The sequence below is a fragment of the Lissotriton vulgaris genome, chromosome 12 (genome assembly GCF_964263255.1).
Source record: "Lissotriton vulgaris chromosome 12, aLisVul1.2, whole genome shotgun sequence".
In the NCBI taxonomy this organism is placed as follows: domain Eukaryota; kingdom Metazoa; phylum Chordata; class Amphibia; order Caudata; family Salamandridae; genus Lissotriton; species Lissotriton vulgaris.
In genome coordinates this window covers 147,421,980-147,446,826 of record NC_141700.1, presented here as the reverse complement: position 1 = coordinate 147,446,826, position 24,847 = coordinate 147,421,980, and the positions used below count along the sequence as shown (strand labels likewise).

The 24,847-nt window shown below is 43.6% G+C and overlaps 1 protein-coding gene across 2 annotated transcripts in view; it reads right to left on the bottom strand.

The window, feature by feature from the left end:
• The window catches only part of LOC147673709 (uncharacterized), a 31,640-nt gene extending 8,133 nt beyond the window's left edge, over positions 1–23,507 (bottom strand). For both annotated transcript variants that reach the window (XM_086947628.1, XM_086947629.1), the window contains exons 1-2: positions 23,400–23,507; positions 11,284–11,442 (exon numbers count right to left, since the gene is read on the bottom strand). In XM_086947628.1, the coding sequence (XP_086803754.1) occupies positions 11,284–11,442; positions 23,400–23,498 (258 nt within the window). In that variant the 5' untranslated portion in view covers positions 23,499–23,507. The remainder of the gene's footprint in view (positions 1–11,283; positions 11,443–23,399) is intronic.
• Between the last annotated feature and the right edge of the window lie 1,340 nt (positions 23,508–24,847).

Here is a 24,847-nt window from a genome sequence, read left to right as displayed (position 1 = left end):
TGCGACAGCTTGCTAATAGGGCGAGGAAATTATCGCTGCTTCACGGCTGAAAACGGCCGCAAAAGCGGCGATAATTTCATATCGCCCACCTTGCTAATATGCCCCTGAATTCCTAAGAATGAAAATCAACTAATACTGCCTAAGAATGCATGTTTCAGTTGAGCGCCACAATGAATCATTCAACCTTACAAAAAGAAAACAGTCAGCATCATTACTTTCTTTCTGCAGGCAGCCACAAAATGAATTCCTTCCAAAGAAAAATTGAATCCATTGATAGCCACAGGACTTTAAAAAAATGTTTAAGAGCTATCCATTTCCCAACCTGACCATCACAGATTCCATAATAACAATCTTCTACAGATTTGGGACACATAAAACAGTTAAGCTGGCTCTTTCCACAATCCGAGACTCTGGCCAAATTGTCAAGTCTTTATGCAAGAACTTAACCAGATGCACCTGCCAACATATCATCCTCACACCCAGTGCCTGTATAATTACGCAAAGTTCTACCAAACCTGAAAATATTATGCTTTTTTCTATTTTTGCCTATTCAGGATTGCGTGAAATCTAACAAGCTTCCTCTCGCTTCTTTACTAATTCCTGCAAATAACAAAAAGGGCTTTCATTTATCACCATCGAATATCTACAATACTCTGCATGCTCTTCTCTGCTTATTCCACCCCTATTCAAAATGCATACCTTTTTTGACTCCTACACAAAGATGTCTCCATCCTTGCATTTTTTTTTCTATATGTAACTGGGTGAATTTCCCCCATCTTGACTGATAGCCCATGCCCGCTTCCTTCTTGAAACCTGGTAATCACCTGCTTGCATCTATAAATCTTCTTCTCTATAAATTCACCCCACCAGTTATGCTCACAAACTAACTTACCCCCAAACCACCCGCCAGCTTTTCCATCCAATTCCTCTGTGGGAGTTTCTTCTATGCTATTGATTCAGCCCCACCAATCATTCACCTGGGGTAACATATAACATGCCCCCCCCCCCCTATATCTCTGATATATCTAATTCCATCTGCTTACACCATGAAAAATCTGGGGTAATGCCTGTAAGGGTTCCTTCTGAGAACACAAGGCTAAACTCAAAAACCAAATACCGTATTAACCACTAACGTTGGGTTCTGGAGTAGCGTGTTACTCGCCATAAAGTGCTTCAGTGCCTCGTCGGGGTATTAAGCACCATGCAAATACAATATAATACAACTACAAATACAACATAATTGTGAAAACAAAACAGAGAGCAAAGAGGAATCAATTTTAGAGATGCCACACCAGAGTCTAAGATAGTTGAAACAAGCTAATTACTACCAAAGTGGCAGGGTACATAAACAATTTTTTGGGTACTGCAGTTTTTCATATTGCAATTCTTTCACACTGTGTGTGTTGGGTGTCCTTGTTTGTGTGCACATGTATGCATTCTCACATATGTGGGGAGAGTATGTAGACTTATGGCCAGATTGGTGGACCTCAAAGCTGGGGAACCTGGTTCGAGTCTCGGCAACGACGCTCAACATCCTGTGGTTCTGGGCAAATCACCTAATCTCTCTGTGCCCAACAAAAATGAATGTGTCTATCTGTAACGAAACTGGTGCTCATGTAAAGCGCTCTGATACCCAATGTCTCTGGTCTAGTTTGCGCTATATAAAACTAAAAAAAAATAAAAACATATATTTTTTATGGGTGTCAGTCGCCATTGTGTGATTCAGCTAAATGTGACATTTTTTAAAGCTCAGCCTCAATGATTAGAAGATTTTCTCAAGCCTGTGTTTATAGATGGTCTATAGACAGGGTTATAACCCAGTTATGGTTTAGATACAAAAACTTTAAAACCATTCCTCTTTGAAGATATTTTAATGGCTGCTTCACATAGTCTAACACACATATCTGTTATTGATGTGCAATTCCTATTGTGCATTACACTCACTGGCTATGCGTGGCGTCTCTCTTCACTTCAGCGTGAATGTGAGATTGAGGCACATTCATATTTAGCAAAGTCTGTAGGCAGGATGATTTAAAATGTCGGCCAGCACCTGCACTCTGCTGAATTTGCTGATGCATGAAGGATCTTTATAGGAGATATCAAATATTCAGGTAGGTTAGAAGTAGATCTGGGCTCTCATCCCAGTTTTACCTCTAGCCCAAGTTGTCTGATTCTTCCCAAGCCACTTAATCTCACTGTACCTCTGTTTCCTCATCAGCAGATAATGGGATTTTTTAGGTAAGGTCAAAGCACCATTATTGGGTTTATCTGTTCTCTCTCTCTCTGACTCATTCTCTCTGACATTCTCCAGCCTTTTCATCTCTCTCTCAACAGTAGTTAGTTAAGTTGCAATTACAATTTTCTGTATATTTTTCTGGCCTTAAAGATGTAATTGCTACATTGAATTGTGTTGTGCTATTGGCAAACTTACTTTGATTCTTACACATTTTGTACCGCTCGGTTCTACTACTGAAAAGCACATGTGGCACCAGGGGGTTACCTGCCCGGTCTGCACATGGATTGGTGCCTGAGATGATTAAATTGTTCACACAATTGAAAGCCAAGGGAGACTTCAGGGAAGATTGCAGGCTGTCAATCTGATCAGGCTAATAATGCCAATTTGTGTTTGTCCCTCATAACAGTGGTCACACTGATCCTCTTCGGGTAATATCTCAAATATTGAGGGACAAAATATTGAAAGGTAAGATTCAATACATTTTCTATATGTAATACTATATATGTACTATGGTGATATATATACATCTCCAAAAGTACGTAGATGTGAAGTTAAGAATAGTCAATCCTACCTCCGTCTGTGCATTTCTCCTTAAATATTTTGTCCCGCTATGCTGTTGTAATGATATTATGTCCCGTCAAAATTCAGCATTCGATATTCACCTCTACAATCACTCCCAAGAATACAACTGACCTCGGGAGAGACCAGAAGAACCAGAAAAGGGCATCTGCTGCTGGCTGATTGCTGGAATCTAGAAGGACTAAGGGAATCCTGCTCCCTCATGTAGAGAGAGGCAGTGCTCTCAATGGCTTGGCCCTCTCTTACCGGCTTCTCTTCTTAGAAAAGGGTAAAAAGAGAGAAACCTCTGTGGAAAGGACCAGCTTAGAAGTTAGCAGTGGATTGAACTGACCTTTGTTAGATCCTGTGCTGGAGAGAGTGTTTGGGCTTGGTTGAAGGAGCCTTGTTTGACTACAACATGCAACCGTGTTACACTACATAATTTTTAGATAGAAAAAAGTGAATGAGCCAGAAGTTAAAACGTGGAACTGGGAAAGAACGTGAAACTAATTTCAGTGGCAAAGCGCTTCAGCAGCTACAGTTCAGTTGGTTACAAAACTGAAGGCGTTAATGGGAGCATTGACTGCAGGACTTCTGCGACCTCAAGGGACCTCCACCTGCTCCAGAATCTTGCCGTGATCCACTAGACATGTTGTATTCTATAAAAACACCTGAGCCCCAATGATAAATCTTTTGACCGGTGCCTTCCGGAAGGGTTACTGACCGCAGTCTAGTGTTGTTGTACTGAAACAACATCTAGGCCCTGGTCAACAGTAACCATTGACTTACATTGGGGCTTTTTGTTTCTTTGAAAATTTTTAACTTAAAAATTGAAAAGTCCGGATCTCTAGTTTTCTTAACCTGATTTTGACCACTTTGCATCATATCACTTATTACCTTCTTACATTTTACTTCATTACTGGAAGAATGTTACTGGTTTCTTGACTCTAATATTGTTTTGGCGCTGTTTAATAAAATAGTGCACATTTCTCTGCATACAATTCTGCAGTTTGCTCCATAGCTACCGTGGCTTCAATCAAGGTTATCTGTTTTTGACTTAGCAGGAAACTTGATTTCTCATTTGGTGGGACCCTTCCCCATAACCAATAATTAACCATCTCACAAACATGTTGTGCATATTCGACATTTAACTGGAGCTGTTGTTTGTCGCGGCACACATTTCACCAGGTAAAAGCTGAGCTACAAACCCAGAATAATGTTTTCTGTGTTCAGAGAGACAATTAGTACAAAATATGGATCTTTTTCATTACCCAACCCTTTGTGAAATTTGTGCAAGAGAAAATGAAATTGTCTACCTTTTGCAGCTCAGAATGGGGAAATGTCTGCTACTGCCACATGATATTCTATCACGACCCGCAGATCTCTCAATGATGTGGTACTAGAGCACCCATAAAAAGCAAAGGATCAAGTAGGTGAGTGATAGACTGAGCATGGACAGGCGGCTTGTGGAGTGAGGAATACCTAGTGTGGTTAACAAAATAGAGAGAAGAAAACAATGGGGAAAGACATCAGACTGAGGAAGATTGGGAGACCAAAGGATGGTGAATAGATTGAAGAAGGAGTGAAGTCTTCAAGAGAGTAGGGATTGTGCTGGTTAATGGTACACTTAAGGGACACTTGGGAGAAATGTGATATTTGGGGGGTTGAGAGACAGGAAACGTTAGTAAAGAATATAGACTTGGAGAGATGTGACTCTTAGAGGAGGAGAAGAGCTGAGTACAGATAGAATATGAATGGAGGGTTCAGAGATGGGGAAGTGATACAAGACATAGAGAAGGCAGGCAACCTGAGGAAAGAAAACAGATATAGGGAGGGTGGAATCACACTAGAAAGATGTGAGACTTAAGGAGGGAGAAAATACTTAGGAGGGGGTGAAAATACTGATAAAGTATGGGAGGCTTTGGAAGCAGAATTTGTAGAAGAGGCTATGATTGGATGATTGACCTCAGGATGGTAGAGATACAGGACAGGGATGGGAGATACACAGAGGACTAAGAGACTATAGACTGACTGTACACTTATCAGCATCCAAGAGTCAGGGAAAGGTTAAAAGACTGAATGGAAGAAAGAATAGCTAGAAGATCTTTGGATGAAGGCCTCAAAAGCATTGGGGACAGGAAGAGGTGGAATCCTGTGGATGAGCAGGGACAAATGAGTAGTGAAACTTTTGATGGGTACTATGGTTAAAGCAAAAGATGAGGTCTGCAGTAACATAGAAGACTAACACCCTTTCACGGATATTCTGTTACCTGCACCAGGACGCTTGTGGAGCGCGGCGGACCTGCTGCCCAGCGGACCTCTTCTTTCATCATCACACCCACGACTCGCCGGACCCGCTTCGCGGGTCCCGCAGCGCGTCGTTTGCTTGAAGGCTGCACCAAGGAGTTAAGGAGGAGCGCGGGGTCAGGCAAGTGATCCAGCGGGGCTGCGAGCAAGGCAGGGGACTCCAGTGACCAGGAGCCCCTGCGCGCCCAATCAGCAACACCTGGGCTGCTCTCCCCGCTGGCCACGCCCCCCGCCTATCACCCAATGAATACATAGCTGGAGTATCATAAGGAGTGCAGTATCTCCGCTTCGCGGGAGCGAGCGGGAGCGACCGGGAGAAGCCCGGGACAAGGGCGGGACCGTTTGTGACCGTTCGTGACCCGGAGTGACCGGACCGGGCCACCTCTCTAACCTGTGTGCGCCCCCATCCCTAAGGACTATGGCCGGCAGAGACAATAGGATTAAATCCTCCTTAACTGGCAGCCTGTCAACCGCTGGAGGTATGGAGAAATTCCTCATAAGGGCTAATAACATTATTGATAAGGAGATAGTCATATTGGAAAAGCGTTTATCCACTGAACTTATTTCTCTTAAACGATCATCTATAGGACCCCTTGCTTACGCTAAAACGCCCATTAGAGACAGCGATCAGCCTGCTATTGCGGATACAATATCCCCGCCCACGGAAGACCCTAGCCACCTAGCTACCCCGGTTATATCAATTGACATTGTCACTGACCCTAACTGTGTACCGGTAAGCGATAATGTCTCCATTTTATCCCACCCTGATGTGAGTATTACTGAGTCTAAGAGCTGTGGGGAAAGAGAGGGTGCAGTGAGGAAACGGAAAAGAGTATACAACAAAAAAGAAGTTAAATCGGGAAGGGCTGCAAAAACAGCTAAGGTACGGGAGGTACCACCACCCCAGACCACCTTTACCCCCTGTGATGCTCAACCTCCGAATAGAGAAATATCCATGGAATGGGCCGTGGCACTACTTAAATCAATCATATCCCCATTAGAGGCTAAACTGGATAGGCTTTGCTCCAGAATATCTAATGTAGAGAAAACATCTGCCTCCATTTTAGCCACCCTTGGTAACCTTCAGAACCAACACATCCCCACGACTACCATAACCCCTGCGATCCCCGCTCCCCCCAATCCGGTTTTGAACCAACCTAATATCCCTCCACCTAATACCTGCATACCACCCCTTATCCAATCTCAGCCCAATAATCCAACAACTAACAATGTGGCGAGTCAACAACCAAGCCAAATTAACCCAACAGACCATACGGCCCAGGGAGCACCAAGTGAGGCACTCAATACCCCTAGACCTAGACGGCCCGATTTACCACCGGAGGCAAACCGGTTTACTGTCATCTTAGCCGGAGTACCACCACTAGAAACAGGGGAATCAGAAACCTTTAGTTCCTTGAAGAACAAAGTTATAAAATGGCTCAACTGGAATAGACCGCTCCCGGGCCACCTGCATAATGAAATTATTATGGTAAGGAGGGTTCCATGGATAGGCAAGACTCCTAAAAACATCAATGGGGACTGCCTAACCGTTAGTTTTAGAGACCCCCGTACAGTATCCCATATATGTGCAGGTTTCAACAGATCTTTTGACTCAACGATCCAAACCCTTCCTGTTTCCTATTTCTTCCCACCAACCAACATTTGCTATCAACAAAGAAGAGGGGATTGGTCCGTTGTGGAACGGAGGGGCAGACAACGAGCATATGATGCTAGACCACCAAGACAACCTCAATACGCACCCCAATTCCACCCCTTTATGGATCATAACCGCTATGCTTGTTTAGATGGCCTGGAGGGAGTAGACTGACTACACCCCGTCTCTCGCTCTCTGAAGCCGACCAACATTCCGGCTAAACCTGATGTCCCATCCAAGGTCCATTTATCCACCCCTACCCAAGCTATCTCCACTAATCCGGCCCAGATTTCACCCGTTACGACCCCTACCACACAATGTTCCGAAATTACTCCCATTACCCCTGCCCCAGCTACCCCCACTGTACCGGATCTGGTCCACCTAGATACGACCCGTACTACACCCTCTGTCTCAAGTAACCACATTAATACAGTAATGGACCAAAGGGTTAAGGGTTATTCATTGATGAGCTGGAACATTGCTGGGTGGCGGCAAAAGGTTTCAGCACTGGGTTGGAGGGAACACATTGTGGATTTTGATATTTTATGTCTGCAGGAAACGTGGTCAGTGGAAGATATTGCTTTCGATGGTTTTGTTTCTTATAACTGTAATGCGGTGGAATCTGCAATGGGGAGGGCCAAAGGGGGATTGTTGATTTTACTTTCTGTACACTTACCTTTACGTGTAAGGAAAAGCCATATTGTGGGGTCCCATTCGCAAATTTTGGAAATATCGGTAGGCAGGGATAGAAATCTATTATTGATTAACCAATATAATAACACCTTTGACCCCTCCAGCACCACTGTAGTAGATGAACTCGAATCGGCTCTGGATTCCATTCTTTGCAATACAACTGTATCTTATGATATTGTTTGGGGAGGAGATTTTAATACTAGAACTTGCCCCCTCTCATACTCAACTACTTGTGGTTATGATGGGGAAAATTTACTCCACTTTTTACACTCTCCATATGGCACTTCCCTTAACAATCTAATGTTAAAAATTGATATATCAATCCACCAACATGCCCCTGATAATGAGGGTAATCTGGCGCCCACCTTCACGGGGAGAAACACCACCTCTATTATTGATTTTCTGATCATTTCCAACCGGGTAGCTCCCCATTGTTCGGTCCCCCAGATCTTAGATCACGACCTGAGTGACCACAATGCACTTACTATGGTCTTATATTGTGAGCTCCATAGGGATGTATTCTCCGGTAGGGTTGTCGATGACATTACCCCATGTAGACCAAATGGGACTCGCATAAAGTGGAGTGGGGAAAAAGCAGAGAATTTAGATCGCAGGGTGGTGAAAGCTGGCCTAAACACGATACTTAGTTGCCTTGATATGGAAGTCCCCCCAGAACAATCTGTAAATAACTTTGAGAAGCTGGGTATCATAATTAAGCAAACTCTCACCTCAAAGAAGGCTAAAACCAGACAGGCCACACAGGGTTGGTTCAACCAAGCATGTACAAGGGCACTAAAATCCCTTAAACTTGCCCTCTCAACTACCCCGAGAGACAGGGAAGCGGTTAAATCCCTGAGGGCTAATTACAAAAATGAGCTCAAAATCAGGAAACAAGAACTTAGAGAAATAGCCTGGGAAGATCTGAGCAAAGCTGCAGCCCTCCGGGACAGTAAACTATTTTGGAGTACCATCAATAGCCCATTCCTGCAAAAAGTGGAATTCCCTGTTCTCACTGCCCAAGTTAATGAAGATGGATGGGTGGCCCACTTCTCAGGGATCTTCGACCCAACTGGAGGGTATTTTGCAAATTTTAACACCATTAGCACTACCCCAGTTGAATCCCCGAGAATTACGACCTATGAGGTGGATTTGGCAATAAGGAATAGCAAAGGGGGGAAAGCCCCAGGCCCAGACGGGGTACCAATCGACCTATACAAATATGATCCAGCGCTCTGGAGCCCATTACTGACCATAGCCTTTAATGCTGCTATGGATAACAGGACCCCTTCTACCTGGGGTGAATCCATCATTATCCCAATCTATAAAAAGGGGGATAGAGGAGAGGCTAAGAACTACCGCCCTATCTCCCTGCTGGATTCCTCACTAAAAATCTTGAGTAGGGTCCTGTTAGCACGCTTGGAAGATTGGGCCTTAGATAATAACATTCTTGCCCCATCCCAATATGGCTTTAGAAAGGGCCTTGGTACGATCGAACAATGTATTAACTTGAACCTTTTAATAGGGAAGTATACCAAGGCCAAGCCGGGATCATTATTTTTGTGCTTTGCAGATCTTTCAAGCGCATTTGATTTGGTCGACCATGCCCTGTTATGGACAACTCTGCTGGGTATGGGAGCCCCCCCCGATATCATCTATTTCTTAGCCACACTCTATTCTAACTTATCCGCCCAAATTCGTTATGGTCCTGAGGGTGAGTGCACACGGAAGATTAGAGTAAGATCTGGCATTCGACAGGGCTGTGTATTAGCCCCGTTGCTTTTCTCACTCTTCATTAACTCGGTGGAACAAGAATTAAAGCAAATCCATGCTGATGCCCCCCAAGTAGGAGGCACCCCTATACCGGTATTGCTTTATGCCGACGATACAGTTCTTCTCTCCAGGACCCCTATAGGCTTACAAAAATTGATGGATGGGTTCCACGATTTTATATTGAATAGGAAACTCAAAATTAATAACTCTAAAACGTTTGTCATGGTGTGTGGGAAAAAGCTGAAACTTTTTAAACCTTTTTCTTTTAAGGAAAACCATATTGCAACTGTCACTAATTTCTGCTATTTGGGAGTTACATTTAACGACAGAGGATCATGGGCCCCTGAGGAAACAAATGTCAAAGCCAGAATGGGGAAAGCATCCTCAGGCGTCTTCCGCTTTGCCTCCAAAGTAGGAAGCCGCCGTATTGTTGATATGCTGACCATATACAAGCACAGATGTACTTCGATAGCATTGTATGGCTCGGGGGTATGGGGACATTGCAATGCCAAGGCCCTGCAAATTGAAGAAAACAAGTTCATTAAACGTCTCCCCTCCTCGGCATCTACTGTTTTAACCCATTCGGAACTAGATCTGGATTACCTGTCCGACCTCACCGGATTGAGGCCACTGTTGGTATGGAAATCCATTTTTACCAAGACGGAAACAGCATTTACCAAAGATATCATCAAAGACTGCTTACTCTTGGATAAAGCTTTAAGTATTCCATGGTTAAAATATGTAGTTTCGACTGTTAAAGACCTGTTTGACATGGACCTAGGAAATGACCCTACCAGTCTGAACACTCTAGACAAACAGGAACTAAAAAATGTCTATCTTAGGGCGAAATCGGATGTGCGAAGTTATGCTACTAGAGAATATTCTACACATATTCTCCACCTGTCCTTGAATGATGATAGCCGGGGTATTCCTATGTACCTTAATGTTATCCACAGACAGTCCCACCAGTTTGTTCTTTCAAGGCTAAGATTAGGTATAGTACATAACTTGGTTGCTTTCCCGATTATGAAATCTCACCCAGTTACCCCATGTCCATGTGACGGTTCTTCCAAACAAAGCACAATGCACTTTTTATTACTCTGTCCCTTGTATAAAGCGCAACGCACCTGTTTCCTCAAGCCTATGTTCCTTAAATACTCCATGTATACCACTGATAGCGCTTTGAGGCTTCTCTTTTCACTTTCAAGCCCAGATATATGTTTTTATACAGCAACTTTTATTTTGAAATCTATCAGAGCTAGACTTAGCATGGTTTTCCCGTAATTTTATGTGCAGCAATCCCCACAACATGTGACAAGGTTATCTCTGTTTCTGCATTTTGTGTACATTGTATATGTAATGTTTTAAATTGTATACTTTTATGATGTTTTTTAAACATTCGAATAAAGTTATAAAACTGAAACTGACTAACAAACATTAGCAAAAGAATTCAATTGATAATAGTTTTAGTAGCTTTGAAAAATAACTAATACATTAAGTTGACTAACGTGCATGGATGCGATCTTGGACTTTTAGATTTAATCTTGCAATAGTTTTTTTTTATCTCAATTGATGTTGTTTTACCCTGCTGATGTATGTTTGTGGTAAAAATGCTTTACAATTTAGACAGCGTGCTTTGATTTGCTATGGTAAGTCTCTTTGAGTTATGAGAGGGCTTCCTATCTGTGTGAGAAATACTTGGAATTCTGGTGTTGGCGATGTTCCGTGCTTGTGGTGTCCATGTGGTGCCTCATTAGAAGGTTGACCAGATAGCATCTAGAGCTCCTGAGGGTTTTGCATGAGACACCATCCAAGATTAGAGTAATGTTTGCATGGACAGCCTTCATTGCAACACACGCCTACGGACAGGAGCCAAACACTTCGAGAGAGAGTAAGATGTTCACTGTAGAGCCCAAAAAGCTCTTGTCCTGGCATTCCCTTGGTTGTGTGATCCTTAACACCTCACTTGAACACCCTGTGCTTCAGGTCCTCATCTCTAAATATGAGAATGCGTAAAAGCGAAAACAACAACAATTACATTTTCAGATTTACTACTCCAAGTTACCTTAATGACATCAGCAAATTCATTCTGTATGAGGGAACTGAGCTCGTCCTTGCTGAGCTTGTCTTTGTCACATCCCTTCTCCGAGTATTTGAGGAAGACCATGATCATTTCATTGACGGCGTGGATCAGCGACGGCATCTTGTCTGAGTTTGATTGGTACTGTGAAAAGGAATGAAACCCCCATTCAGTGCGAAGTCATGCTTGGAAACCGAAAATCAATACATAGTCTAAGTGTTTTTTACTTATGAAAAACTATTCCCTCCAGCCACAAAGTGGACTTTTCCTCTCATGCGTCGAACCCTCCTGTGAGGAGAGTGCCCCACTTGAGTGGCAGTGCCAGGGGCTGCTGCACCGCCCACTGCCAGTTCTCCCCATTGCAACTGATGGTCCAGCCCCCATCATTCAGCCCTTGCCTTGATATTGTTCTTATAGTTTCCTAAAGATGTATTCAGCAGTATGAAAATACCACTGCATTCACTACAAGGAACATGTATGCAGAGATAGGCTAACCTTCAGTTGTTCGACTTCAGGTTTGCGTAGCTTGCTCAATGTTGTTTTATCTTTGCGTTCTAGTAATTGTAGTCCAGCATTTATTATGGGAACTAGTTCGCAAAGATCGGAATACAATAAAAAACTAGGCCCAGGTGAAATTTTTGTTACACCAGTGTAATCATGTGTCATTTCCTTCATTTCTTGTTAGGTTTGATACGCGAAACTCCTGAAATTACGCCATTATTCCTGATTGCTTAGTTAAAAAACATTGGGGTAAAAAGCCTTCTGCAAGAGTACGAGAACAAAGCGAACAAACAGAATTTGACTGGTTCCGGTTCACTGCATTTGTGTTTTTTGTACTATTTTTGGGCGCTAAAAGCATTATTGCATCCAAAATGGACACGGCGATGCCTTTGGCACTAAAATACAACAAGAACTGCTGGATAGCCATTTTGTTAAATTTTGCTTAATTTTTCAAACATTTCATGTAGGCAAAAGTAAATAACATGAAATTCCACCTCTCTACCCGACTAGATATGTTACTTGCCTGCTGTGATGCAAATTGAGCACTCTTATTTAACAGGGCTTCGGAATCTAAATCCAAATCTGAAAAATTCGAATGACAGCCTGGCCAGCTGGTCCTACATTGCTGAATGATTCATAAGGGGGACATAGGGGAAATATTAATGATCCTCTGGTCCATCCTGGCCAAAATCAGAAATGTCAGGCGAGCCAGTGACTCTCCCTTGTGGTGGTGAGACAGTCGCTGTCCACTTTTCATGGTAGCAGTGTCAATAAAAAAATATATATATATATATGTGTTTCTTAAATTATACATGCTGGTCAGCAGCGGAAATTATTTTATTCAAAATGTACTACTATCAACTGCAAAATCGATCCAGTCATGAATTCAAATTAATTAAGTGGTAGTACTTGAAAATGAATTCTGTCCTGACCTGCAGTAGCCCCTCCTCACACAGATTACTTGAGAAGTTGCTTTTTTCCCCAGGGGTGTAGCTTCTGGTGGAGTGTTGGGGATGTTACACCCCCCTCATAAATGCATTTTCTGATAAATAGTTGGGTACATGTGCTTTCAGTCTGGTATTGTCAGATGTCTGTTGCATTTCAGCAGAAATGTTTACATATACACAGAAAAACACACACTCTCTGCCTCTCTGTTTGAAACTCCTCAAAAATATTGTCTATTTTAGAAAATATTGTGTTTTCTCACTTAGTACTCCTACCAATTAGCATTCCTCTCCCTTTCAACTGCCCCTCAGGCCCCTCTTATGTACCCTGCTTGTCCTATAATGTATTTAAACATTACATGCCAGCTTGATTGTCGGAAAAACTGAAGCTCAAACCCCTCCAATCTTACTGACCAAGCTAGGCCTCTGTTTCTCCCCTTTCATGCTGCTTCTCCTGGGCCCTGTCCCAGGCGCCACCCCTCAGAATCTGAAGAACTGCACGTCGGTATTTGTATCGATTCAGTGTTTGTTCACCTCCTGGTGGATTCAATCTTTGTTTACCTCCTAGTGGAAATCGAGAAATCGGTGTGCTTCACAAAATTAAGAGGTGGATGGCGCTCTATGTAAATAATCCAAGAAATTGCTTCAGGCTTTGCAAGGGGAATAGATGGAAAGCACCAACACGGTAGAGAAAAGTTCCCTGAACCCCAGAATATGCAAAAAAAGATGAGTGTCAGCCAAGCAAGGCTCCTCAGACAAACAGTGCAGGTGCACCCTGTACAGCAGCAGTGCAAGCTTCTTCCTTGATGTGCGGTGCATTTACTGAAACTGCAATTCAAGCATCCACACACACACAGTCCAACCCCAAACTCACACACCAGCAGCTGTGTAAGCTTCTTCCTTGATGCGCGGTGCATTTACTGCAACCGCAATTCAAGCATCAACACACACAGTCCAATCACACACACACACCAGAAGCAGTGCAAGCTTTTTCCTTGATGCGCGGTGCATTTACTGAAACCGCAATTCAAGCATCAACACACACAGTCCAATCACACACACACACCAGAAGCAGTGCAAGCTTCTTCCTTGATGCACAGTGCATTTACTTCAACCACAATTCAAACATCCACATGCACAGTCCAACCACACACACACACACAACAGCATGAGTGCAAGCTTCTTCCTTGGTGTGCAGTGCATCTACTGAACCAGCAATTCAAGCATCTATTGCACAAGCAATTCAAGCATACACACACACAGTGCAAACACACACACATTGGTAGCCATGAAACCCTCTTCATTGATGGGCAGTGCATTTACTGCAACCGCAATTCAATCATCTACTGCACCAACAATTCAAGCATCCTCACACAGGGCAAACACACACACACCAGCATCCATGCAAACTTCTTTCTTCATGCGCAGTGCATTTACTGCAACTGCAATTCAAGCATCCACACACACACAATCTAACCACACACACACCAGCAGAAGTGCAAGCTTATATTTTGATGTGCAGTGCATCTACTGCACCAACAATTCAAACATACACACACACACACACACACAGTGCAAACACACAGATGCGAGCTGCAGTGCAATCTTCTTCCTTGATGTGCAGTGCATTTACTGTAACCGCAATCCAAGCATCCACACACAGTGCAAACACACACACACCACCAGCAGTGCAGGCTTCTTCCTTGATGTGCAGTGCATCTACTGCACCATCAATTCAAACATACACACACAGTGCAAACAAACACACAACGGCAGAAGTGTAAGCTTCTTCCTTGTTGCGCAGTGCATTTACTGTAACCGCAATTCAAGCATCCACCCACTGTGCAAACACACACACACCAGCAGCAGTGCAGGCTTCTTCCTTAATGGGCGGTTCATTTACTGCAACCTCATTTCAAGCATCCACACGCACACAGTCCAACCACACACACACATAACAGCAGCAGTGCAAGCTTCTTCCTTGATGCACAGTGCATTTACTGCAACCTCATTTCAAGCATCCACACGCACACAGTCCAACCACACACACACATAACAGCAGCAGTGCAAGCTTCTTCCTTGATGCACAGTGCATTTACTGCAACCTCATTTCAAGCATCCACACGCACACAGTCCAACCACACACACACATAACAGCAGCAGTGCAAGCTTCTTCCTTGATGCACAGTGCATTTACTGCAACCTCATTTCAAGCATCCACAAGCACACAGTCCAACCACACACACACATAACAGCAGCAGTGCAAGCTTCTTCCTTGATGCACAGTGCATTTACTGCAACCTCATTTCAAGCATCCACACGCACACAGTCCAACCACACACACACATAACAGCAGCAGTGCAAGCTTCTTCCTTGATGCACAGTGCATTTACTGCAACTGCAATTAAAGCAGTCACACACACAGTCCAACCACACACGCACAGTCCAATCACACACACACACACACCAGCAACAGTGCAAGCTTCTCCCTTGAATCGCGGTGCATTTACTGCAACTGCAATTCAAGCATCCACACACACACAGTTCAACCACACACACACACACCAGCAGCGGTGCAAGCTTCTTCCATGATGCGCAGTGCTTCTACTGCCGCAGCAATTCAAGCATCCACACACACACAGTTCAACCACACACACACAACAGCAGCAGTGCAAGCTTCTTCCTTGATGCGCAGTGCTTCTACGGCACAAGCAATTCAAGCATCCACATGTGCAGTGCAAACATACACTCACCAGCAGCAGTGCAAGCTTCTTCCTCTATGGGCAGGGCATCTCCTGCACCAGCAATTCAAGAAATCACACACACAGTGCAAACACACACCAGCAACAATGCAAGCTTCTTCCCTGATGCAGAGTGCTTTTACTGCAACAGCAATTCAAGCATCGACACACTGGGCAAATCACTTAATCGTCCCGTGCCCATGGACTGCACATGGACACCCTCATGGGTGATAAGCTGTGCTATATAAGTCTACAAACTTGCTAACTTGCTACACACACCGGCAGCAGTGCAACCGCCCACTTAGATGCAGCCCATTCAGTGCCGTTGGTGCTTTTCTACCACAAAATACTTGCAGCAGAAGCAGCACCAATGCAGGCGCTCCTTAGACAAAGAACAGAGACAGCTCAGGCATGCAGATCCCCTCTCGTCTCAATGCACGCATCTTCGCATAAGGAAAAGACACAGCTCTGGCCTTGCACCTTTTCTCCTTGTTTCACAGGTCATCTACGGCTTCGGAGGCGTTGTAGGGGATCCAAGGGAGCAATCAAATGGAAGGTACCCCAGGAGAAGGGATGTGGATGGAAGAGCTCAGATGTGTGCAATCCAGAGTGAAGATGGAGTCAAGCTGACGTCACATATAAGTGAGCGGTTGCTGCAAACAAGCAACCCTGCATGTGGAGATAAAGCAGCAAGAGTCTGCCTATGGGAACTTAGTACAAACAGCGCTCACTCAGAGGAGACTGAGTGCATGATCAGTGTCTTAAAGGAAGGTGGGTCCAGAGACCATGGTAGCATCTGAACAAGGAGGGCCACTGGTGGATCATGATGATCAGTAGCAGCTCAAGTGAATACAGAATTGGCCTGTATGCTAACACACCCGTTTTCTCCCTGACAAACAGGGACAGTGAGGGGCAACTGCAGAGATGTCTCAGAAGGCGCTCACATTTTCCTTAAAATTATATAGATAACATTTTACCAGCTCATGATTGGCAATTCTGAATGTCTTTTTTGTGTTTGCATTTAGTTCAGAAGGAGTTTTGAAACTGATTTGGCACAGCAAATACATACAGAAATGGTTATATTTAGAAACTCTTCACAATGCCTCCCTTTTCCAAATGAGAATAGCAACAGAAGACATGATGACCAGCTGAGGATGTCCTGGAAAGCATTCGCCATCTCAAAAAGCTTACATTCTTTATCGTCCCCTGATGAAGGCGTACGCTGCTTCCTCACTGAGCACCAAATCTGACTACCTCAATGACTCGATTTAAAAGATGGTGGATGTAAGCCATTCAGCTGATCACAATACAACGATTAGCTTGCAAAGAAATGCAGTAACTAAAAACATCTTTGAATGGCCAACAGAATGAGAATGAAACAGAAGTAAGAGGACATTCCGGGACAGAGGGACGTGAAACAATTCGAGGAAGCAAAGTTAGTTGATGGGGCTTGCCAACAAGAACGCATTGGTCTTCAGGCAAAAATAAAATCAGAATTAATATTCTAACTGGACCTTGGTCCTAGTGTGCTTGATTATATCTTGGAATGGTTCACATGTTCCATCTGAGTGCACCCACGTCATGGGTGTGAATTAGCTTTTTCTGTGGCGGCGGGTGCCACTGGCTTGCCTTAGCCCCTACTTAGCTACTTTGCCAACACGGGTGGAGTTGCTTGCTTGCCACAAACATTTAAATATGACATCAGTTTCCACCCACATTCCTTCTGCTGGGGTACCTTCTATTTAATGGCTCCATTGCATCCTCTACAACACCTTCGATTCTGTAGATTGGACCCCTTGGGAGCTGCGATTAGACCCCCATGAAGCTAGAGCATGAAGGCAGCCAAGAACAGAAAGTAAAATGGCTGCTAAAATCCATCTTTACTTAGTGTTGTTTCCAATTCTTGTCCTTCCCCTCAGAGGAGGCTGTTGAGGGATAAGGGTGTGCTGTGTGGTCGACCGCTGAAGTCATTAGGTGACCAACAAACATACTGGGTTCTTTCTGAGTCTTAAACACAGTGTACTGTATCCATACCTGAGCCTGAATTGATGGATCTGAGCTGATTTAAAGGACCTTTAAGTCTGGAAATATAAACCACAGGTTCCAGTTCAAAGTATGTTTTCTCCCCAAACCTCACTTTTTTAATTTATGTAAAGTAGATATGTTAAAACATCTAAACTTTATGCTAGTAACTCCCCAATAACTCATTACAACCCATCATTGCCTTCACAAACTAGCACTGTCATTCTTTCTGAACTGAACCCGCACCCACACACACAGGACTGTCTTTGTACAACATCTTGTTTTCCAGAAGCTCCAGCTACTATATCATTTTTATTTTATTTCTTAAAATTAATGAGGGATTTCCAGATTTAGTTTTAGGGGAAACTTGATCAAAACTTGATGAATTATTAAAATAACATTAGTTTGCTCCTCCAAAATCCACTTTCATCTAGTAGATTTTTCCAGTACTCAAAATTGTCAGTGAAATACAAATGTTATAGTTTCTCTCAACATTTCTATAAACATGTGCCTGTTCCTGACCAGCGTGTGGGATTTTCTTTACCTTTCCATCCATCATTTTGTATTCTGAACAATAATAGAAAAATATGATCACAATAATTCACGTGCAACTTGCACATTTCTGCAAAAAACTATAGCTAGTGGATTGTCAAGATTGAGTTTGCTCCTGCTGTGCGTCTATACTTTCCGATGTGAAAGATTATTATCCAGTTTTGCAGAGTTTTGCAAAGGTGAGAAACTTTGCACCTCTGATGTTGCAAAGTATGTCACTGTTGTAAACTCTACCTGCATATTACGATCTTTGCAAAAAAGTTTGATTTCAAGAATTTCCAGTCATATTAGATTGAGTGAAGGAGATTCTGCAAAAATCTTTAATTAAAGGATTTTTATTCCAGCACATATTTTGTTACTAAACACTGCATCCTTCCTTTTGATTTCTGAAGATAGAGAACTTATAAAAATAATTTACACCTTGGATGGAATAGCATTGCAGCTTCTCACACCACTGCGGGTCCTCGTTGCGAGTGGCTTCATAATTCCTAGTAGGTTTACGACCCTGTTGGAGTTATGTTTATTCATTTTGCAACCACAGTTGACAAAAAAGTGTAGAACTCAGCCTGGTAAATCCGATTTCTGCATATTATTCACCACAAATCTCATAATTCCTGTCATTTTCCTTCCTCTGGTATTATCTGGACCCCAGTATTTGTACTTTTGAAGTGGAGAAATAACAGAAATGATTATGGGACACTCGTAATGAGAGCCTTGAAGTTATACTTTGGGGCCTTTCATCCACATCATGATCGTTTCCCCATTGAAGAGTGCTTTGTGAAATAGAAATCTCAGTTGAGACAACATGTATGCTAAATGTGAGTCCTTCGCGCAGCAGGGTCTTGTTCCTACACAGAGGTCCACTGCAGCTGAGAGTAGGGCAGCCCTGGCCGCCACTGCTGCTAATCCCGGTTTTCTTGAAGAGTCTGAAGTTTGACTCCACCCCTTCCTCCATTCGTGAGCAATAAGAACTTGGCAATGGTTGCATGTGTTGCCACACCAGGAGGGAACTCCCATTCACGGAGGCGGCACACCCAGCAGATATTTCAGATGCCAGGATTGTTTTCAGATTCTGTGGGTCAATGTCTGATGACAAGGAGTGTAATCCCTGGGAGATGGAATGAGGCCAGGGCAATAGATGGCATAAACAACGGCTAGGTAGTGGGTGTGGACAGCAGGAGCTGTGGCATAAGATTGACAATATACAAAGCAGGAGTCGCACTGCCAACAGGTACAGTGCAATGCTTAATTTGTAACGAAAAAAGTAAGTGCCAAGGCCCTTGTTGGGCTCTGCAGCTTGGAGCACCCAATGCCCATGCCAGGGATGTCAATGACAGTACCAACACAACTACCAAGCATCGCATTCCTCTAAGTGTGACGGTTCAGGCAATTCAGACCCCCAAAACTATAATAATGGCTTGGCCTTTCAGGTATTAGTCATTTTTAACGTGTGTTGATTTAATAAAGAACTCTTGTTGTGCACTTCAAACAGTGCCACCATGTGGCAGTCTGTCATAAGTGCCGGTGTTGGCAATTAAGTGCTGGTGCAGAGCACCGGCTCAAATTAAGCACTGGTACAGTTAGACAGCAGCAGTACGGATTCACTGCAAACGAACATGCTACATCACAGCTTTCTTGAAAGCCTCCCTACATTTAAAAAATGTTAAGACCACATCCTTGAATGCCTCCTCGTCATCATTGAATGTTTCCTCATGATATAAAACATGAAGACAGTAAGAGACAATAGTGCGGGATGTGCCCCACACAATGAAAATGCATCACAGGCAGCAGCACAGCAAAACCCCTCATGTGCCCCCCCAAATTCTCAGAATGCAACTCACCTGCAGATGTGCATCTCAAAGATGCTCCTGGCATTAACATGTTTACTCCGCTGCAAATGAAGTTGAATATGGTGGAAGGCACCTGCTAATGTTCCCTCTCTTCCATTCTCTCCTCCCTGAAGTCAGGCTCTGTCCTGTCTCTCAATCATATGTCCACTCCTAACACTCTCGAGAGATGCATGGAAGAACTAGCCCTGTACATTAGTAAAACCAGGGCTTTAACCCCTTCGTCGCGGGGCTAATTCCCCCGCGGTGTGGGGGGGGTCGCACGCCACGGCGCTGGTGACGAGCTCAGCTCGTCACGCTGCACAATGGCGCTGAGCTCGTCTTGAGCGCGTTTCCGTGGAACGCTCAGTACAGCAGGGGAATTAGCCCAGCGTGTGAGCGCCGCGGCGGTCATGACGAGCTCAGCTCGTCTTGAGCACAGCGCAACCGTGCCGCATGACAAGCGGAGCTCGTCATGTGCACACAAGGTGTTAAGTGGGATGAAAAAAACTGGGGGGTCTCTCAAAGGGGCGATGCGGTTAAGGGCGTGGCTTAAACGCATATGCTGAAAATCTGTGCTCAGCACAGTGCGCCGCCTGACTGGTATTTGCTGCTTCTGTGATTGAATCCAGATATATAATACAAGAAGTAAGATTTCCTACAACAAGCTAGGGCTATTGGCTTTGTCAATGTCTGTTGGTTGGCTAAGATACATGAGCAACAGCTATGGCTTTGTTGTATGGAATATTGAAAATGCTTCCGTTCTGAAATGGTGAGACTGTGAAAGAACTATAGCGAGTCTCTTTGAAGTCACATCAAAGGCAGTGAAGGGTGGTGCTGTTGCAGAGTTAAGATTTTGTTTTCACCCCGAGGGTGAAGATAAAAATGGAGAGCCCGATAGAGACTCGTTTCGGCACCGGCTTTGCAAGATCCGGCACACTTAAAGCCCTGAGTATAACCATGTCCTAGCAACCTCACAATCTGGTTTCCACTTTGAATGCAGCAGTGAAACTCTCTTCTTATAACAATTACCCTGGGCATCTTCGACAAAGACAGTTCCTGCCTCCTCCTCCTCCTATCAGAGGCCTTGGACACTGGAGATCATCACATTGTCCTCAGGAGGAAAAATAAGCACTGGTGATGCCGTTTTTTATTTGTTCGGTACTAATAGGCCACAATGTATTCAAATTTGTAACTCTCTCCCCATCCCAACCAAAGACATTTCTGTCATCTCTAAAGACTCCATCCTGTTCCCTCCATTGTTGTGGCACCACTGCCTGATGCTCTTCTGAAGAACAGAATTTCCTTCAAGGAGTCTGCTTGACAGCTCCCTGTTTGGCATCAAGATTAAAAGATCTGACAATCTCAAGCCTCTCTCAAGGAAATTCAAAAAGGATATCAAGCTTGAACCTTAAAAGAACCCACACAAGACATAATTGCTCCTGCAATCCCCCAACAGATGCCAATGCCTGTTGTATTTCTTCCATGCTGACACTATGGTCATGTAATTCCATATCCCACTCATTCTCATCATCTTCAAGCACTGATTTATGTACTCGGTAAAAGTACTTGAATTTGAGGTTCTTCACATAACATATCAAGACATTGTAATTGTGTCTACATGAATGTCCATCTTTTCCTAAATGTTATCATCAACCGGAAATTGTAGCCTTTCTTCCAATGCTCTGATATAGGTTGCAACAATCGCCACCCGCCTACTTATTTCATGTAGAAAGTAACTGATGCACTGTAAAGCACTCTGACACATTTATGCAAAAAATTGATCACACAATACTAAGAACTTTCTTTTTTAATTCTGCTAATTGGCATATCCTGCTTTGCTCCTGGGAAAATGTTTGTGAATGTGACCCTTCCTGCCTTTATCAGTCCAATCAAATGATGCTGTGTCTGTTTGAAAGTGAACTGAGCATATCTGTATGCAAATTTGTTTTATTAAACCCACTAAATCTTGCGAAATTAGTTAGTTCAGGATTATGCAACTTTTACAAGATTTCCTAGGCATACAACTTCCTGTGTCCTCGAGTTCAGTTTTCAAGCAAGATACTGCTGAGTACATTTCAAAACATTTCACATAAATTCATGCAAATTTCGTGACAGGTCATGAAAAACAATTCACAATTCTGCTAATCCCCTCAACCTACCATTGTTAGATGTGCTCTTTAATACAAACCCACAAACCTTTCACTACCTCCAGCATCAAAATGGGAAACACATGCCACCAACGAGACAGTGAGTGGTACTGCAAATGCTAGGTAAAGAGGAAATGCCAACCAAGTTCTTTATCTGAAAGAATTGATGGGACATCATTAATGTCCCACCTCTCTTCCTCTGTTGTTGCCAGTGTTCTCTGTTAAATTGCCTGAGCCATGCCAGTCTAAAGTTGAACGCGGCTGCATCCTTGTCTTAAAACAATTTAGCCCAGATGTGTTCATTGTAAACCCTAAAGGATGGAATCTATACTAGAACTTCTCATATCACCTTGACTATGCAAATCAGTTCCAATTAAATTCATTGTAGGTAAATTAATCTTATGCACCTGTGGGGATGGCTCAGTGACTGAAAAGAGTCTTCTGGAGGGCATGAGTTTGAATTTACAGAAGACAGACTCAGATGTCCATGCTACCGAGGTGAGGGAATTGAGTATCTTTCTCCATTAGGGAATACTATTACCTCTCATTTACAGCTTTTCAAAAGATCATGAGTGATGGATTAAGCAATTTTCTAAAATTAAGTTATTTTTGTCATTGTTGATATGGCTGACTCAACATGAAAATCTGGCATGGACTTTGCCCTCCTAGACTAAAATTTTGCACCCTAATTCAATACATTCAACTGTTCAATCTGAAAAGTGAAAAACTGCCTTCCTATGGAAGGAAGAAACGTATTCCCGGCTGATCTCCAAACTCTGGCCAGAATGCGAATCCCTCTGTTTGACGCTGAAATTTAGAGACTTATTCCAAGTTGCCTAGAGTGGTATTCTACAAACAAATGCAAGTTTTTCTACTGTTATAAACTCACATTCTGTAATTATTCCTGCTTTTCCCAAAGGCCGAAATTCTGGTAAACATGCAGAATAGGGCCCAGTTATTCTTGGACCCACATGTTATGCCCTATTTTTGTCCTGAAAAGTTGTAATTGCCTTAAACAGTAATGCTGACCTGATACTTCTGTGCTCCTTGCACGAAGGAACTTTTTCAGCCTCTGAAAGCTTCCCAGTCCTCATTCTGAAAGTTTCAAGTGCTAACATTTCTTATGAAAGATTGACAAAGTTCCTGTTCTGACACTTTTTCCACTTACTCCTCTTTTTGCTACCCAAACTCCATCTTCCTTATGTTACTTTGAAGGTGTCACAGCTATTCACCATTCTTTCTCCTTCCAAGAATATCACACTTTAACACGATTTGAATCAAAAGCTGGTCAGACCCACAGCCATATAGAATGTCAATGAAATAAAGGATACATAAATAAAAACTAAAACAGGAGCGCAAGCTTACCCAGTGCACCAGAAGAGCAGCAGAAAAGGTATACCCCAGGGACAACGTTTGGCCAGGGACGGATGCTGTTTTATAGTAGCTCCATGCTCCAGAATGCATGGAGGAGACACCCTGTGTTAGATGATGCAGTGATGTAGCCCAACCCAGACCAGTTCTGCAGGCCGCCACCGCCTGGTTTGTCATAGCCGGAGATGCTAAACGGTGGCACCACCTGTACCTACCAGGTGCAAAATTGGAGCCACCCCAGGGACCAGGTGCAACAAGCATCCATAAAAAGCTTGCCCAGACCTTGCTGCCCACAAGATGGAGTGTCATGACAACAACCAGAGACTCTCTATGTCACCGCCATGAGTAAGGAAGCCATTGGCTGTCACTTCCCAGATACCCTTGCCTGTTATGGTATGTTATGTTATCGGATTCTTCTATAGCGCAACGGCTACTCCAGTAGGAGTGTCCCGGCGCTTTGGCGAAGAAGTCCTTTAGGGCGAGGAGACATAACTACAGAACATAAGGAGCAGTGAAGTTAACTGGTAAAAAGCCAGGTTTTTAAAGCCTTTCTAAGTTAAGCTGCCTCTGCTCCCCAGTGCCCATTGACCCCTGCTTACTCTTTCCCACTATCTTACTTCAATAAAATCATTTTGAACTTAAAAACACTTCCTTTATTTATTTGCCTTTTGGTGGGTAGCTTTGTGATTAATTCCTTACAAGTGTTAGTTCATTTTCTGCTGCTCTTTAATGCTTGAGTGCTGTTCAATGTGTTTGATGCTCAAAGAAGCCCCAGGCTGAAAAGCACACATGATCTGATAGGTCTTCAAATAACTCTTATCTTTTCTCTCCGGACTTTGCAACCTCCTGCTGTGTATGAACCCATTCCATTCAACACACAGTTCAGAATGTGGCCATTCCCTGCTATTCTGTCACAACAGTCAAGAAACGAAATGGCTTTCGCTGTTGTGATGTCACAGCAAAGCTTTTGCTGCCATGTTTTTCTCCTGCCTCACCATGGGTTGCAGAGACCCAAGCTAAGGTTTTGATTGGTGGATGACAGTCCATCGCCTGCCACCTCTGATGTGTTGCGAAAGACCCAAGGGAGTAGAACTTTGGCATAGCCACTGGCACCTTCGAGAGCAGCCCAGTGGCACACAGGGGGGTGCAGGCAGCAACTGGGACCAGTGTGCAGGCACTTTGCTGTGGAAGGAGAGAAGTGCAGTGGATGGTGGGGATGAGAGACAGCAGAACACATTTTTAAAAATATTTTTGGGTGAGATGTGGGATTGAAACAATTAGTTGAAGGGGGTGGCATTACACCAAGTATTTCTTTTTTTAAACATATTTAGAGCAGGGAGGGAAGGAATGAAACAGAACATATTTAAACACTTGCATGACGGGAAGGTTTCAAGCACTTGGGAGGTCTGGGTTGATGGCTCAGAAAACCAATTCGTTCCTCC